Source organism: Haliotis asinina, chromosome 4 (assembly GCF_037392515.1).
Source record: "Haliotis asinina isolate JCU_RB_2024 chromosome 4, JCU_Hal_asi_v2, whole genome shotgun sequence".
NCBI classification, from domain to species: Eukaryota; Metazoa; Mollusca; class Gastropoda; order Lepetellida; family Haliotidae; genus Haliotis; species Haliotis asinina.
The window spans coordinates 57,399,081-57,416,818 of record NC_090283.1 but is presented as its reverse complement, the minus strand read 5'-3'; the positions used below and the strand labels follow the sequence as shown (position 1 = coordinate 57,416,818).

The 17,738-nt window shown below is 39.8% G+C and overlaps 1 protein-coding gene across 1 annotated transcript; it reads right to left on the bottom strand.

The window, feature by feature from the left end:
- Nucleotides 1-637: 637 nt before the first annotated feature.
- Nucleotides 638-17,425, bottom strand: LOC137281709 (coiled-coil domain-containing protein 39-like). The gene is made up of 22 exons (XM_067813127.1): nucleotides 17,246-17,425; nucleotides 15,084-15,350; nucleotides 14,518-14,676; nucleotides 13,641-13,733; nucleotides 13,157-13,285; nucleotides 12,479-12,670; nucleotides 11,420-11,523; nucleotides 10,896-11,133; nucleotides 9,740-9,829; nucleotides 9,050-9,214; nucleotides 8,594-8,731; nucleotides 7,774-7,890; nucleotides 7,037-7,176; nucleotides 5,989-6,064; nucleotides 5,364-5,523; nucleotides 4,413-4,519; nucleotides 4,171-4,242; nucleotides 3,823-3,891; nucleotides 2,945-3,007; nucleotides 2,676-2,792; nucleotides 1,875-2,025; nucleotides 638-1,322 (listed from the first exon to the last, which is right to left on the bottom strand). Exons 1-22 carry the CDS (start codon nucleotides 17,345-17,347, stop codon nucleotides 1,231-1,233), a joined length of 2,841 nt encoding a protein of 946 aa, XP_067669228.1. The 5' UTR covers nucleotides 17,348-17,425; the 3' UTR covers nucleotides 638-1,230.
- Between the last annotated feature and the right edge of the window lie 313 nt (nucleotides 17,426-17,738).

Genomic DNA, 17,738 nt, shown 5'->3' with positions numbered 1-17,738 from the left:
ATCCATGCTTTTAAACATAATATAGGTTTGTTTGGGATATCTAACTTGTATTGACTGACAAACAAAACCTAAAACCGTATGTATTTCATGGTGTTAAACCAATGTTGTGTTTGCTTGTACTATCACTGACTATTTCCTGTATGATAGGGCCAAACCACTGAAATCACATGCCACAGCTTAACATGGACACCACACTGACACTGTGTTTGGACTCTAAAGTGACCTATGGAAGGATGACAATATATGGATGAACACATATGAAACTGTCTTTGCATTTATTCTCTAACGCTGAGTGCCAGGCAAGGTAACAACAAATACATCACATAATGTCTTTTGGGATTGCACCCCTGACCTTTCACTCTCCTGGCAGAGGTGCTCTATCCATTGGACTGTATAGGTGTTCTAACTTCCAGTGTTTTTGAGTTCCAGTGGAGTAGCCTAGTGGTTTAAAACGTTTTTCACATTGAGGACCCATGCGTAGAGCCCATTTCTGGTGTTGGAATATTGCTACAAGTAGCGTAAATGTAACTCACTCACTCTGATTTCATTTTGTCTGAACCAGACAAAACAGTGGAATGCAAATATCAATGTATAAAACTGGAGATAAACACCAGTTAATGAAAACAACAAAACCTTCCACTTTTACATTATTTAATGTGTGATTCACAATTGATGGTGGACAAGCTTTTCTATACAGTTGTATAAATACACACTTGATATTATTTACAATGGTAAGACAAATATGAATGTACAATAAATACTTTTCAGTATAAAACATCTCATTTTGACATGAGACAATCGCTCACTAAAAGAGTAGCCAGCCTCACATCTGGCCTCATCTACCCAGTATTGAGAAACAAGTCCTTTGATGGTGTGACAAAAAGCATTGGGTGATATTTCAGAAAAAGAAGACAATTAACAAAAGGGAAACAAGTGAAAGCTTAAAAGAAACAGATTCTAGGTGATCAACTTTTGTACTTGAAAATACAAGTAATTCAATATGCTCCCTGAAAGAAGTAAACTTCAGTTTTCTCCACAGGAGGATAAACATACTTAAATTCTAATTATCAATTCTGAGAACTTTTGAATCCTCCTATTACATAGATAATAAATTAAAAACAGAATAAATTGGAATGTTCTTTTAATGGAATTAACTTCAGTACAAGTTCTATATTAAAAGATTTTCTGAAAGACATATCACAGATGGGTGGAGGGAATGTAGTTGGTCAGTTACTTGGGGCCAGTGACACTGGTACGACTGCGGTCGCTGCGCACACTGGCGATGGAGCTGCCGCTGCGGGCACTGCCGGGAGATCCAGGACCTGGGCAGGAGGATAACATCATGATAACCATGGAACAACATAGCAACATTGTAACCATGTAACAACATAGTAATTATAGGACCTAATTAGAACTTCATGATTTCCACATATATAGCAATGTAACTGCACATAATATCTACACGACGTGTGACGATCAGTTTAAATGGCACCTTCAGCAACCCACACGCTTGTTATAGGACACAAATAATGGGACTGGGCAACCATTGTATTCCAATTGTGTAGATCAGTGCATATGCTGTTGATCACTTTACTCTCTAGTGTAGACTGTTATTTACAGACCATCATCATACAACAGGAATATTGGTGAGTGTGTCATTAAACAAACATAAGAAAGAAAAAGAAAATTATGTGGACAAGATAACCTTATGCACTGTGTCATTTTGGAGCAGGGTACATACATATACCAACTATAGGCTCTCCAGTTTTCTGCATACTAAGAGTCAAAAGTAAAGGTTTGAAATTACAACAGTGTGTCCAGAGAAACACACTTTCATACATGTCACAGAAGACCCAGAAACTGTGGACACTGACCTTCAAAGTCCGCCCCGATCTGTATGGAGGCAGGTCGGCTGCGGGACGACTGGATACTCTTGATGCTGGACACAGAGCTGCGGGCTGAGGACAGGCTGCTGCGAGAACTGCCTGGACGATGGCCACTTGGTGTAGGGGGTGGCAGGTTAGCCTGGACACACAGTTACAGGTGTTACATGTTGGTCTATCTGATGGACTAGTGAAAATGTTTCATCACACTCTGATGGGCTGCTGAAAGTGTTTTATCACTCTCTGATGGGCTACTGAAAGTGTATTATCACTCGGTGATGGCTACTGAAAGTGTTTTATTACTCCCATGGGCTACTGAAAGTGCCTTATCACACTGACTGGAAGTGTTTCAACACTTTCTGATTGGCTACTAATCTGAAAGTGTTTTGTAACTTGTAATTGTAATTTGAACTGTTTTCTAACTCTATGATGGGCTACTAATATGGAAGAAGTGTATTACTCTCTGGATGGCTACTGAAAGTGTTTTGTAACTGATAAGGTAATAATTTGAACCTTCTGTAACTGTAGGATGGGCTACTAATTTGGAAGTAGTTTACTCTCTGATGGGCTACCAATTTGAAAGCATTGTAACTCTTGGATGTGCTACTTATCCGGTAGTAGTTTATCACTGTCTGATGGGCTACTGACCTGTATGCTTTATAGGTCTCTGATGGTTAATGATTGGAAAGCACAGAAAAAAGTTTCAGATGGCCGGAAGCTACAGGTGAAAATGTCTTAAAGGGCTACTGACCTAAGGACATTGTTTGACAACTTCAAAGACTGGCTACTGACCTGAGAGAAGTACATGTTGACAGCTTCATTCAGTTCAGAGTGGACCTGTACAACATCTGAGATACCCTTCATTATATTCTTGTTGAACTCACGCATCTCACGGACTTCAAAGTCACGCTGGAACAACAACACAAGAACTAGCTAGACATGATACTACAACATTCAAACATTTAATACTTCATCAGGGAAATGATGGGTGAAAGATCATCACGAGTGAAGAGAGAGCATATTTGTGAGAGAACTTGAATAGTCCCAAAGTTCAAGCTTACCTCTTCTGGTGTCTCACCCTTGCTCTTTTTGGCAGAACGGACCTCTCTTGCATATTTGGCATTCTGGAATATGGAGAATAGATTGATAACCATCATTATATCCACTGTAACATAATGTTTAAGAAACCTTAAAAAGGGGCCTTTCACACATTATATATCTAAATGACAAACAAAACGTGAACTTCCAATTGACACTTTACTAATGAAATTCAAATAGATACATATAAAGATAATATACTAAAAACAAGATTGTAAAGTGTGAAAGAGTGAGTGAGTGAGTTTAGTTTTATGTCGCTTTTAGCAATATTTAAGCAATGTCATGATGGGGAACACCAGAAATCGACTTCACACAATGTACCCATGTTGGGAATCGATCCTGGGTTTTTGGTGCGATGAACGAATGCTTTAACCACTAGGGTACCCTACTGCCCCAAAGTGTGAAAGCAGACAACCAGTCATGCTGTGCTGAACAGTTGCTGACATGCTGTGTTTCATAATGTATTGCTAGTGGTAAAGGTTTTTCCATTGGATGCAACATGATTAGGTGAGGGAGTGAGTTCAGTCTTATGCCACACTCAACAATATTCCAGCCTTATGGCTTCAGTCTGTAAATAATAAAGTCTGGACTAGACAATCTAGTGATCAATGGTAAGAGCATTGAACTGTGGAAATGGGATATGAAAATATGTGTCAACCAAATCAGAGGGCCTCATAACCCGATTCTGTTACTCACCTCTTACGACAAGCATGGTTTACTGAACATCAATTGTAACTTGGATCTTCATGTGTAGAAATATGTTTAGAACTAAACACTTCCATACAGCTCGATTTCTCATATATCTAATCTGTAATATACAGTCATTTGAAGATATACATGCCTGTTTTGAAACTCTCTCCAGTTTTGTTCTCTGGACTTCAAGGTCTTTGGTCAGTTGAAGAATTCTGTTCTGAAAACAAACACAATTGCATTTGTTAACAAAGTAATGACTTACGCATTATATACACTGACAATGTTCAGACACTTATAACATCAATGAAAGTGAATGGTGGATCAAAGGATCCCAACAAACAATGTGGGGTTGGGTGTTCGGTATTTGGGGTTTGGGGGGTTACAGTTTGAGATGTGTGGTTTTGGTTATTATTTCAAGTTGTTGGTTGTTGTGGGTGTGGGTGTTGTGGTTGTCATGAGTTCAAAACAAGAATTCAATACAGAAAGCAAGTAGTACCTTCTTGTCCTCAATCATATCAACATATGCATCTTCATCTCGTGCAAGATTGTCCAGAGTGTTGCTCATTGTCTGAAAATCAACAGAATCATCAGTCATTTTGACGTATACCTGCACATATCAATGTGTCAGATATTACCTGAAACATCTGAAACCTGAGAATATATTCATTTTGACGACTGAAAACATGAAGTAAATGAACAGTGGCTACATAGTAAATACACCAGAGTTGCCTCCCCTACCTGCAGGTCATCCTGGAGCTCCCTGATCTGCCTCCTCTTGTACTTGTACTTGTCCATCACGGCCCTCATCTGCTCCTCCAGCTGTTGTTTCTCCTCCATCTCATCACCTGCAGCACATTCACGTCATTACAACATCACCTACACACATGCACATCATTACAACATCACCTGCAGCACATTCACGTCATTACATCACCTGCAGCACATTCACGTCATTACAAACTGACCTGCAGCACATTCACGCCATTACAACATCACCTGCAGCACATTCACGTCATTACAACATCACCTACACTCATCTACATCAACTATAGCATCGACTACAACAAATACACTTTACAATATCATCGCCTGCAGCACATTCACGTCATTACAACATCACCTGCAGCACATTCACGTCATTACAACATCACCTACACACATCTACATCAACTATAGCATCGACTACAACAAATACACTTTACAATATCATCGCCTGCAGGGGAGGTGGGGTAGCCTAATGGTTAAGGTGTTTGTGCTGAGGAACTGGATTCTATTCCCCACATGGGCAGTGGGGTAGCCTGGTGGTTAAGGTGTTCATTCGTCATGCTGAAGATCTGTATGAATGTATGCACAATGTATGAAGCCCATTTCTAGTGTGCCCACTGTGATGTTGCTAGAATATTGCTAAAAGAAGTGTAAAATATGCTTGCTTGCTCATGATTCCCGACATGGGCACAATGTATGAAACCCATTTCTGGTATCCCCTGTTATAATATTGTTGGAATACCATACCTGTAAAACCATCACTCATCTACACCACTGATATATCATTACAACATCAACAACAAGCACACATACTTCATTGCAGCATCAGCTATGCCACACATGCTGTATTACACCATCTCCTGCAGCACACACATTAGGAAATATTACTCCTTCATACATTTGTGGCTGTACTAAAGCACTCACTTGTCTCTGTGATCTTGTTGAAGCTCTTCCTGTATGTTTCGTTCCGGCTGTTCATCAGTTTGAGTGTGTTCTCTAGAGCTCGGATCTCTTTCTCAGCCTTCCTGATTTGTGCGTCAAGTTCATCCCCTTCTCGCTGCAGTTCTTCCTTGTCCTGGGCAGCCTGGGGACAAACACTGACATTAGAATTGTTGTGTTTATTGTTTAATGCCAGATTCAACAATATCCCAGCAATATGATGATTCAAATACTCATGTATGGAACAGACAAACTAGTGATTGATGTCATAAGCAATGGTCCACTTTGTCTGCATGAGGATGAAGACATCCAGTCAACAAACTCAGAGCTTGACCACTGATCCAACATGTCAGCATCTTATGATAAGTACAAGTTTCATAGAACTGGTTAAATACCAGACACTACAAAGGGCTTAGGCAGGATCAGGATTTAATACAGAATTTGATTCAGGTGACAGTCTTCAGGACAGAAGAAATTCATGAGTCTGCTGAGGGTTTGACATAGTTGCTGGTTGCTGTCTTGTCTGCACAACTGGCACACATGCAAGCTTCAAGTGAATATTTTAAGTGAATTTCAAGAGTAGTAAGTAATTAAAAGTAGTTAGTTTTACCTTGATAACATAGTAGGCTTGAGATCTCTCTTCCTCCCCCTCCGGTGGAGCCATGGACACCATCAGGATCTCATACCTGAGACAGACAGCACACCGATTACGTCATGGCCAATACTGGAGACTATATAGTACTACTATATTGAGTGACAGGTCCAGGGACAGGTTCACTGGTATGAGTAGGCAAGTGAGTTTAGCTTTACGATTCTTTTCACAATATTCAAGCAATATCACTGAGGAGGACACCAGGAATCGGTCATCTGTATGAACAGCCTCTCTTGGACATCAAATAACCACTCATCCATCCCCTCAATAACATCTAAGAACTGAACCTCAGATTACTTCATCAGTATCACTTGCCACTGCTATCTGAATTCAAAGCCAAGGGCAATATCATGGCAGGCAACACCAGAAATGGGCTTCACACATTTTACCCACGTGGGGAACTGAATCAGGGTCTTGAGCATGAGGAGGGAACACTTTGACCACTGGGCTACACCATCACCCCCACCCCAACACTGCTTTGACCAGTACTGCTGATATCCATAGCCTGTGAGAATGATGTGTGAAGACCATGGTACTGAGAATCATGATGACTCATGGACTGAATTGATAATGGACGTGATAAGGACATGCAACTCTGTACAACAAAAAGCACAATCCAAATGGACCCTCCAGATTAAATACCAAAACCTTTATTGCATGAGTAAAAAGCAATCTTGTCTCATGCAACTATATTTCATATCATCATTTCTCAATCAGACAATTGGATAAATGCATGACAATCGGTGCTGTGAGGGTAAAATGACAGTCGGCCATGTTGCACATTCTTATCATTTTGGGGCTTCTTCCACAAAGCTGGCCTGCCTATACTATGACTAACCTTAACTCCCATTCTTTCATACTGCACTAACGTGACTAAGGTTGCCTTAGTGACTTATGATTGCCTTAGTGCTTGGTGAAAGAAGGCCCTGGATCCCAATATGACCTTAAAACTGCTTCTGAGAAGAGTACAATGATTTGGTGACTTGTTCTTTCAGTGGTAACTCACCTTTTTCTGAGTTTGTCAATCTTTGAGATTCTCTCATGGAGCTCAGCACTGATCTGCTGCCTCTCGTCGTTGGCAACTCGGAACTGAGCTGTTAACATGTCCTTGTGGATGTTGATTTCCTGGCGTCTCTCCTTCATGGCCTATAGACACATGATGAGTAGGCTACAAATACTGGTTCACACCCTACATTGCTGACAAAACATTGTAGAATAGAGAGAAACATGGAGACATAAAAAGCTGGTTTCTCAGCAGGGCCACCTGATATTGCCAGTGGGTTATATGATTATTGATTGGTCGGTTGCTGTTGTTGTTTAATGCCACACTCAGCAGTATTCCAGCTATATGGCAGCAGTCTGTACACAATCGAGTCTGGACCAGTGATCAATATCATGAACATCAATCCATGCAATTGGTATACAATGACATGTGTCAACCAAGTCAGCGAGCCTGACCACTCGATCCAGTTAGTTGCAAAGAGCATGGGTTATTGAAGACCAATTCTAACCCGGTTCTTCATGGGCCATTATGATTAAAGAAGAACACTCCAATGACTTTTGACAAAGCAAAATATGATGGGTGGCAGTGCTGAGATGTGTGATGAGAATATGAAATATGTATTTGAGTTCTGAAAATTTTCTGTGACAATTCAAAAAGTCATTTCTGTCCAGCCCAGAATGTCAAATAACGGACACTACTGCTGTCATACCCAACACAGCCATGATGTCGACAATACTCACTGTCTCCAGTTGTAGTTTCCTCTTCTCCAGACTGAGCACACTGTCGGCCTTGTTGCTAAGCATGTCCCTCAAACGTTTCGTCTCCAGTTTCATCAGGTTCTCGTCCACCATCAGATCCTGCATCACAGATCAGCAGTGACTAGCTCGCACATATAGTCAACTGTTGCTATGCTCTATACTCTAATGTATTTGAAACTGTTTTAGAGAAAAATGTTTGAAATGTACACGCTCATGACTTTTGAGTGAGATTTATGATTGCAACTAGTTTATGCTCTTGGTGTAGTGACCAGTCTGAGACCTCATAGGCACCACACGGAAGCTAGATTCTCATAAAATGATGTTCAGACGAGTAAGTTTACCTACTGACATACAGGATAGGACAAAATTATATGATATTTTATCAAATGATGATAGGGGCTATGCTTAAATTGATAGCATCAAATGCTGTTTGCACAGACAGTTATATAAATGTTCAAGGTGTCATGCAACAAAAAAAACATGTGTCAAAAAAAACCACAGATGATTTGTAGCAACCTTCTTGAACTGTTATCTTATTTATTTAATTCACTGCATTAATATTTTCAGTTTCTGGCCATAATCTTGTGCTTCATCATCTAAAGCATTCCTTCAAATTAAGTCTTCTGTAACTGCCACAATTTTCCTTTTAGCACCAGATTCAGCTGGACTGTCGTAGCTATGGCTTCACAGAATAAAAGAATTCATAGTATGTAGAATCTTCACGAACATCAGACTGAATACATAAGCAATTTTCTTCAATCAGTGCATGGTCTATGAGTGTCAATAGTTTCAAACAACATACCTGTTTGGCAGAGATGATCTTCCTCAGCTCTCTCTCTGAGCTGTCATTGTAGAGATTGAGCTCCTCGATCTTGCTCGTAAGATCCGACTTCTCAGCCCCACTTTCCCCAAGCTCCCTCGTCACACGCCGGATGTCATCCTGCAATCAGTACATGTCATACATTTGTTCACTAACAGAAAAAAACATACAATGGTACTTCCTGCACCATTGCAATCAAACCCACATTGTTTATAATTATCCTGACTAAAACGGTATAGCAATTAGTATGAGTCAGGGTAAGGTAAAGTAACTGCTTATTAATTTCATCCGCTTTAAGCAGAAATATGATGCCATTTGACTGGATAGACTAACTTTATTTCTCCTGAAAATATAATGTGCAGTAAAGGACAACAGGTGTCTCACTTCTGTGATGCTTCTTTGTCCATGGTGAAGTGGACAAACTGATAGCTATGGTACCTGGAGTCTCTTGAGCTGACTTGTCAGCAGCACATGGGTAGCGTTCTTGTTGTCTAGCTCGTTGGTGAGTTCTGCGATCCGTGCTTCCAGCTGAATCTTCTCCTCATTGCTTCTCTCTCCACTCATCCTGTTGATCCGCCGCTCCAGTTGTTGGATAGAAAAGTCCTGGCAAGACATGCAGGAATCAGTAACAGAGGTATCTTCATAAAGTTAAACACTTACCAGATGTTTGATATATGATAAATTGGCTGCTGTTTCTTGTTGCTGTTCAACACCCTAATCAAAGCCTGATGGAGGGGGCCCCGAAGTTGTTGAGTCTGAACAAATTAAACCAGTCCCCAAGTCTGACACCCTGAACGATTTAGCTGCTTTACATAATCATCAAAGCTTGCTCTTCAGCTATCCATTCTTGTCGCCAAAGGCAATTATTGGCTTGCTGGGCTTTTTGATGTATCTCATCTTTTCTCTAGTGCCTAACTTGATGCTAATGGAATGGCAGTGACCACAGGACAGTCTGGTCTAGACTTGATTGTTTAAAGACTGCCATCACGTAGCTTCAATATTGCCAAGTGTGGCATGAAACAAACAAAACTTGCTCATGGCCAGTTCTAACATACAACAATACTGTACCTTGCACAGTCTTTCAACAAGAATACTAAACCATGAAAAATTTATCATGACAGTACCCACCTGGTTGTAGATGATTTCTTGCTGTTTGAGAGAATCATGATCCAGTTTGTTCACTTTGCTGTTCAAGTTCCTCATGGCTGCATAACTTCCCTGAAAACAGAACAGACGTCATGTAATGAACAATATGACCTAAGGGAGGTAAATCTCATTTCACAACACACTCTCTGGCTATAGACTACAAATTCATGAGAAACAACTTATAATACAGCATGCACACAAAACATACATTGCCCTGATTCCCTTGTAAATGTTTGGAAGGTTATGAATTATGAAAATGTCCAAGATGTTAGTCAGGTCAGACAGTAAACTGCATTACCAGTCAATACATGCATATCCTCTTCTATAACATTAAAATGATGGACTAATTACAAATTATTCACACTGTTCATCATTATGTTGATTGAAAAAGCTGTTACTTGAAAATGAGTCAAATGAGATGGACTTCTAGAAAAGTGCCATGTTTCAGGGTGCCATAACAAAATTTCACTCAAGTAACTACCATGTACCTATCGACTTGTACCATGACAAGATATGTTCTAGATTCATATTATACTGTTAATTGAGTCATGATTCAGTATTAACTAAGTAATGACACTAAGCTGATCGTACGTCACTAAGGTATCTTTAAAGCAATGTTAAAGAATGGGAGTTTAGGTTAACCTCAGAAAGAAAAAGGGTGATTAAGTGAGTTAAAATTTAGTCACGTCGGTAATATTTCAGCCGTACCATGACTAAAACAAGTGGTAAATTCACCATAAATACAGGCAAAGTATAAAAACCTGTCAACAAAAGACAGTAACACAAACTAGATTATCACAGTATTTGAGAAGTAAACTAGTGTCTATCTCTAAAATTGGATTGCAAACTCAGGCAAGACAGTATAAAAATGGGCTATAAACTGCCAACAACTGAAGGTAGATCACCATACTAAGGACCATGGGGACTCACAGTACATTCGCTTCCTGCATGGTCCCCAGTTGGGTTTACATCATCCCTCCAGCCGTTAGCAATTGAGACATATCTAGCCATAAATAAATATACACATATTCTATGATTAAAAAGGTGGAAAGTCTAAATGTACTTGAAAATGTTCTGGGACTTACGTACCCTCAAAGGAGAACCTTCGTGAAAGGAGGCCCTGAGATATATATCTCACCTGTATCTCAGCTTCTGTATTCTTCTCCTCTCGTTTACTTGCGTACATCTCCTCAGCTTTACGGAACTGCATGTCTCTCAGCTGTTTCAACTCCTGCTCGATTTCCGCTTGACGAGCCTCCTCATCACTCAGGAGATTGCCCATCATAGTAGCCCTCTCTTCAGCAGTCAGCGTCGACTCTGTCGCAACCTTCAACTTCTTCACCAAGGTCTCGCGGAGGAGTTTAGCCTCCTCTAATCTGTACGTACAGTCATGGATAGGTAAATATGGATGCAGAAAGGATGGAAAAATGTATCTGGTTCTATTTGACCAAAGCTAAAGTGACTGTATGTACTCTACTCTAACATCAGCTTAAGACAGTCGTTGGCCTAAGTTCTCTGTGCTCAAGTTGATCCTGGATTGTATAGATGCAAAACTGAGCCAGATTTAGTACAAATGTTTCAGGGAAGGGTGAAAGTATGTGAGAGATACCAAAAGATTTGATCAACATCCAGTCATTACACTCCTGTTTCAGTTATTTGTACCTGTCTGCTTTTTCGATTACATCCTTTCTGAGCTGTTTGACTTGTGATCTTGTCACTTCCAGATCAGTGTTGGTGCGATCAACTGTACGCTTCAAGGCATCGAGCTACAACACAAAATGTACTGATACAATGACAATGGCGATCAAAAATGGACATCTGCCAAAGTCCATTCTTAGGATCAATGGATTTCCTTTCTGTGCCACACTGGCTGCCTGTACTAGAAAGTTATTAGTTACCATATCACCTTCTAATGACCGTTTTCACTGCCGAGTGACCCAAAGCATGTTCAGAACTGCAAGTGCTCGTGAACCCTAGCAAGCACTTGATCCTGAATGCCTGTACCTGTTCGAGAGCCTGCATGAGTCCAAGGACTATCCCCATGCAACCTCGCTTTGTGAACCCAGATGGTGACCATATATAATGTCATTTGAAACAAAAATAAACAAAGAAAAGTAAACATTATGGATGTCAACTTGTTTATTGTGAATAACTTGTCATTTCGGAGGGTATACTTGCTCCTTCATAAGGTGCTATAATGTCATTCATCACCACTCGCCCCTTTCTGTGATTTCCTACAAGAATACAAGACGCTATTCAATTTTTTCCCGGAATAACCTAAGTTGGTCACAAATAATGGTTTAATGTAACCACTCGTGTCCATCCAGGGCCGATGTGAGCGCTCGTGGGAGGCAATAGCCCGTACACTCATGGTTCTGAACATGCCTCCGATTAACATGTCTAAGGCAAAATAAAGAGCATTACAAGACCTTGAATAAGATGGGCCAGAGCCAAAGCCAATGAAATTCTCTGGAGCACTGCCAAAAACAGACATCCAACTCACTAGTCTCCCCAACGAAAGATGCCTACGATTCCCTCATGTGTGACACAAGCTGTGAACAGCAGAATATGCCTCAACAGGAAAATATGGGAGTCACTATTTTAAGGTTTCTTGAAACAACGATGTATTTTACAGATGCACACACTCACACCTGGATTTACACAAGAGATGTAAACCTCTTACCAAATACATGAAAACCAAATAGATTATTGAAATCCTACCTCATCTTGAAACTGTACTCGCTGTGTTTCAGCTTCCTGTAGGTCAAGACGTTGTTTCGCAGACTGCCGCTCAGCGCTGGAGATCTTCACTTCTTGGTCCTTGTTATTCTCGATCTCGTACTCGAGGAACTGTTGCTTTTCCTTGATGGACTCCTCACGTTTCCGCACTTCTATCTTCACACGTGCCAGTTGCTGGGAGGGTAATCAGGCAGTGATGTTTTATATAGAGGATTAATAAATTCAATATGTAAAGATGAAAATCTGGTGCACTGTTGTTAGTCATACAGACGATTTCAGAATTAAAGTACTTCTTTTAAACTCCCCCTCAATTGTCTGAGCACATTATGCTAGAGGAAGCACAAAGACGATAAAAATTTTAATACATTTTATTTCATAATGAAGGATTTTCACCCACTTTAAGAACTTGCTTTAGTTTTTATAGCACCTTATTTTGCTCCTGTTTACCTGTTTACCATCTCACTACGAAATATTCCAGCTATGCAATCAAAGCCTGTGAATCACATCGGGTGATTGAAATCACAGGCATTTATCTGTGAAACTAGCATATGATGACATGCATAAATCAATACAGCAAGCATAAAACACCAGATTCCATTAGCTGCCAGTTAAGAGTGAGAGAATGAGAGAGTGTGTGAGAGAGAGTGAGAGTACACCTACAGCAGCCAGCAGATCCATCTCCTTATCTCTTCGCTGCATCTGGTCTATGGTGTACTCCCACTGTTGGATCAGCTCCTGACGTTCAGCATGGGCCTTCCGGAAATCTTCAGCAGTCTTGTCCAGCTCAATCTAAACAATACAATACAGACTGATAGAACCACTCACTACACTGTACCAGCAGGATAGACCAGTTTCTAGGTGGAACAGACAAAAGTAGTGGGGACTAGCTGCCATCTAAAAAATCTACAAATGTTTCTTAAAACAACTCACATAATGTCCAGTGTGGACGGCTGGTGCTTCAAGTTAAGTTCTTCTGGATATTTAGACGAGCGATAATAAAACACAAAAAGGTTTGAATCCAATGTGATGGATTTATGCACAAAAACAGATATTTTCTAATTTCAAGCTAATAATGCATTTTCATGGAGTCTCAGTATCTGTATACCATCAAGCATTGAGACAGTCCTTTAGAATGCTCTCTTACCTGGGCAGTCAGAGTTTCTGTCATCTCATGATCCAACTGATGACGCTTCTTAGCAGCCTCATCTGTCAGCTTCTCCATACGTAGAGACAACTCCTGGAAAGGAAGATTAATGTATTGACACACTTAACCTCACAACCAAGCTAAGCGTATGTAATAATTTATACATATTTTGTGTTCTAAGATTAGACTATAATCTTATGAACTAATATTCAACTTACATGAGGTACACTGTTTTAGAGTATTTCAGTTGTCATAGTTTATACCCTGGAGGAGGAAAACCAAACATCATCTATGATCCTCTATGAGAGTTTTTGTCAGTAGTAGAGTGCCCAATGATTGAATCCAGTAAACTAATGTATTAAAGAAGTTGACATTCATATTTATCTTACCTCACACATGAATGTTGCTTTCTGATTGGCTAAGCGCCCTTGTATTTTTTTCAATGTACCCCACTTACAGACCATGTATTTGTTTCAATGTACAGCGCTAGGAATGCCGAACTGATTTGGTTCTTCATGGTAATACTTCTTTATCTTGAATAACATTGAATCACACGTCATGCATGGAAATTACCGATGTTTTGCGATTGAAAGTGAATGGAAGGGAGATATCTCTCAATTTGTTTTCCTTGTGTCGTCTGCACAACAGCGATGAAACGATTCGCTATACTACAAGGCTGTGCCAGTGCTTCAAACAGCTCAAAATTAAAATTCAGGTGTTCGGTAAGAAAAATAAATTGTTCGCTGGTCCCTCGGCATCCATGGGCTCATGTACCTCGAAGTTTGTTTATGTTCCCCACGTCATGCGGGTACATGAGCCCATGGACCAATCATGACCAGTGAACAACTTATAATGTCCCTCCTTAGTGAGCCCATACCTTGATCTTGCTCTCATCCTGGCGTGTGTACTTCTGGAGCGTCATGGCATCCTCATCCTTCCTGGCCGACTCCTCCAGCCAAGCCTCCAGAGCCTGCTGGTCCCAGTTCATCTGGGACTTCATCTCCTCCAACTTCTGGGTCTGCCTGAAGATGTTGTTCTGGGGAGAAAATGATGACAGTTAGCAATGAGATATGGTGTCACTTGTTCGAACTTAATGTGGGATATTTAAATCTGCACCTAGCAAATTCCAGCTATGTGGTGGCTGATCGCAAATAATGAGTGAGTGAGTTAATATTTAGTTAATATTGCAGCCATATTGTGAAGAGAATGATTAATTATGAAAATGCAAATGAACTAATAGCACATAGATTGTGAAAATGATAGCAAATAATGAATTAAATCTGGGCTAAACAATTCAGTGACTGAGCAATGATGCTACTTTCTTCTTGTCTGAAGACATCACCCTCTTCCTCTTGAATACACAAGTACTGCCTTTCCTCTTGTACTCCCCTAAACAATTTCCACTTTTTTCTTATCAAGAAAACACTCTTCCTCTTGTCTTACCTCATATATGTTTTTCTTCTCCTTGAGTTCCTCCAGCTCCTTGTCCAGCTTTTTGATTTCTTGTTGTAGTCGACCATCTTCCCTCTGGGCAATCTTCAACAGGTGACTTTCAGTCTCAGTCTCATGCTTTCGGGCATTCACTAGACTCTGTGTGTGCTGCAGTTCTTGACGAACATTCTTCAGATGCTCTGTCATAGCATGGACACGATCTTCTGTTTCTTCTAATTCCTCTTTGTGAGTAACTATCACTCTTTGTTTTGATTGTACCTTTGGAATATAGCAGAGTATGGGTATTTATCCATTTTATGTGATTTGTACCACTGACCAATACATTACTATAAACAGAAATTAATATATCTTGAAAGCTTATGTTGGGTTGAACCAAAATTTACATACACTGAAGGGTACACAGAGATTACAAAACAAGGGGGTGTTGAATATGGAATATTTTACATGTTCAACATCTATAAGGTTTGTCATTCATTACACACAGGATGGGCAAACAGTGTGATCAATATGACAAATCAAGCAGATGATAATGGATGTAAACAAATGAAATTGAGGTAACCATGTCACAACTGCTTCAGAGATGAAAATAAAAAAGTGAAAATATTCGAATGAAAAATAATACTAAATCCAAGGACACCAGAACCGAATTTCAATTATCCACAAGCCAGTTGTTTTGTTTGGTTGACAGTTTGAGTAAAAAACTGCTTGAATGGATTATAATGTTAATTCAGGATATCAAAGTGGCAACAGAAAATTCGGCATTATGATGTCACAATTTGTTGAATACCATAGTTTGATTACACAGCACTTGTAGGACAACTTTCAACTGGTTACAGTAATTTACACAACACCTGTATCAAATAACAAAGTTATCTCACAAAGATATTCTGAATGTGTATAATAAATGCTGGCTTGCATTTCAAAGATATTGGTTCTAAAATCTAGGAAAATCTTATTTATTATGTTAAAAGTGGGGTTGGGCGCATTAGCCAACCCTGAATCAAATGAAAGCGGTGTCGTGCCTTGCCAAAAGCAATTCTTGAGACCTAAAGGTATGAGTTGTAGGTGAGTGTGAGAGGGGGATCAGGACCCTTTTGACCGTGGGTGTCTACAAAAATAGATTTAATTGGTTAGAAATATGCTGGGGATACTTAACAAGATAATACCTAACTCAAATGAACATATTCAAGCAGCCATTTACTAAAAGTCTTTTAAACATTCGAAATTTGTGAACATATTTGTATTTTCTAAAAAAGTTTGGGTTTACAGACAAATCGGAGAGTAGATTTTGTGTTTGAAAATCAGAGTAACTTCCCCTAATTCAGAGTGGTTGGCACCTCTGCATTAGGGACTGTTCATTATGTATGGCTGGAGGGCATTGATATTGATTTCTGTGGAAAAGCTTATTCACTGTGAATGGATATCCAGCTCTCCCCACACCCTTCCTCTGCATGTCATGTACAAATTTGTGACCTCACCCCTACTACATGTGTACAATACCTTAAGACCTGTACCTCCCCAGAAAAAAAATGGGTGAACCCTCCCACATCTCCATGAAAACACTATCACGTAATGAATATTTCAAGGCATTTTTGTTAGATTTAACTTCATGTTAAGAATAAACATTAATTTCCGTTACGTTTTATTTGTGAAATATTGTATAGGAGTCATAGTGTTTCTTTTGTTATTACTGTAGCCCTGCCGTGCATAAACCATGCTCCAAATGAGAACGAACATTGATAAAACAATTTTTTTTTATTAAGTTTCTGTTTTCATTTTGCACTAAACAGAATACATTTATTTCCTCATAGAGTCTAACACTTATGTATTGATAAATGTACGATCTGTAGGTCCGACTGACTGGCTTTCTAATTCTATGCATGGTCACTGCTGATCGAAAATAGGACAGTTGCCACCTGGCCTATGTGTCCTCGGCATATTTTCTGCGTCATCCTGTTATCATCCTGCATCCCTACAAATTTTCACATGTATTCCAACGATCATTGTGATTTCACTGCTGTGTTTCTGTCAATCGGTACTTTTGTATGTGTAATTTGAAAACAAATGGATGCACCAATCTGAATCAGACATATTTAACATTTTTGACTGATTTCGTTGATGACAACCAAATAAACATTGCCTCATAAACTAACCTGGTCTTCCAACACCTTGTTTGAGGCGTTGGCGACGGGCATACTTAATCCTTCGTCCCATTCTATTTCGCTTAGGATGCTATTCGCCCCTCTGTTGCTCATCTTGACGGTTTTTGAGACGGCGACCTACGACTTCGCGTTTATGACAACAAAGATGGCCGCCTGGATTGTTTCTCCATTGCTTTGGATACTCGATGCCCGGATGTAAACATTGGCAAGGGACGTAACTCTATTGCTGATACCAGTTGTCTCTGGGGATGACTCATTTCTAAGAGCAGTTAGCGCTTGCTCCACGATGACTGTAATGTCTCCAAACGGAAAATAAAAAAATGTAGATTTATATCTTACAACGTTGAATACAAAACAGTAACATACATTATTCAGATATAGTTTTAACAAGTTGGAGAGGATATTTCTCTAGATACATCATCATTCTACCATGACTTTAGTATACATACATGATTTTGATTGGTTAATTAAAGTCACTCAGAGG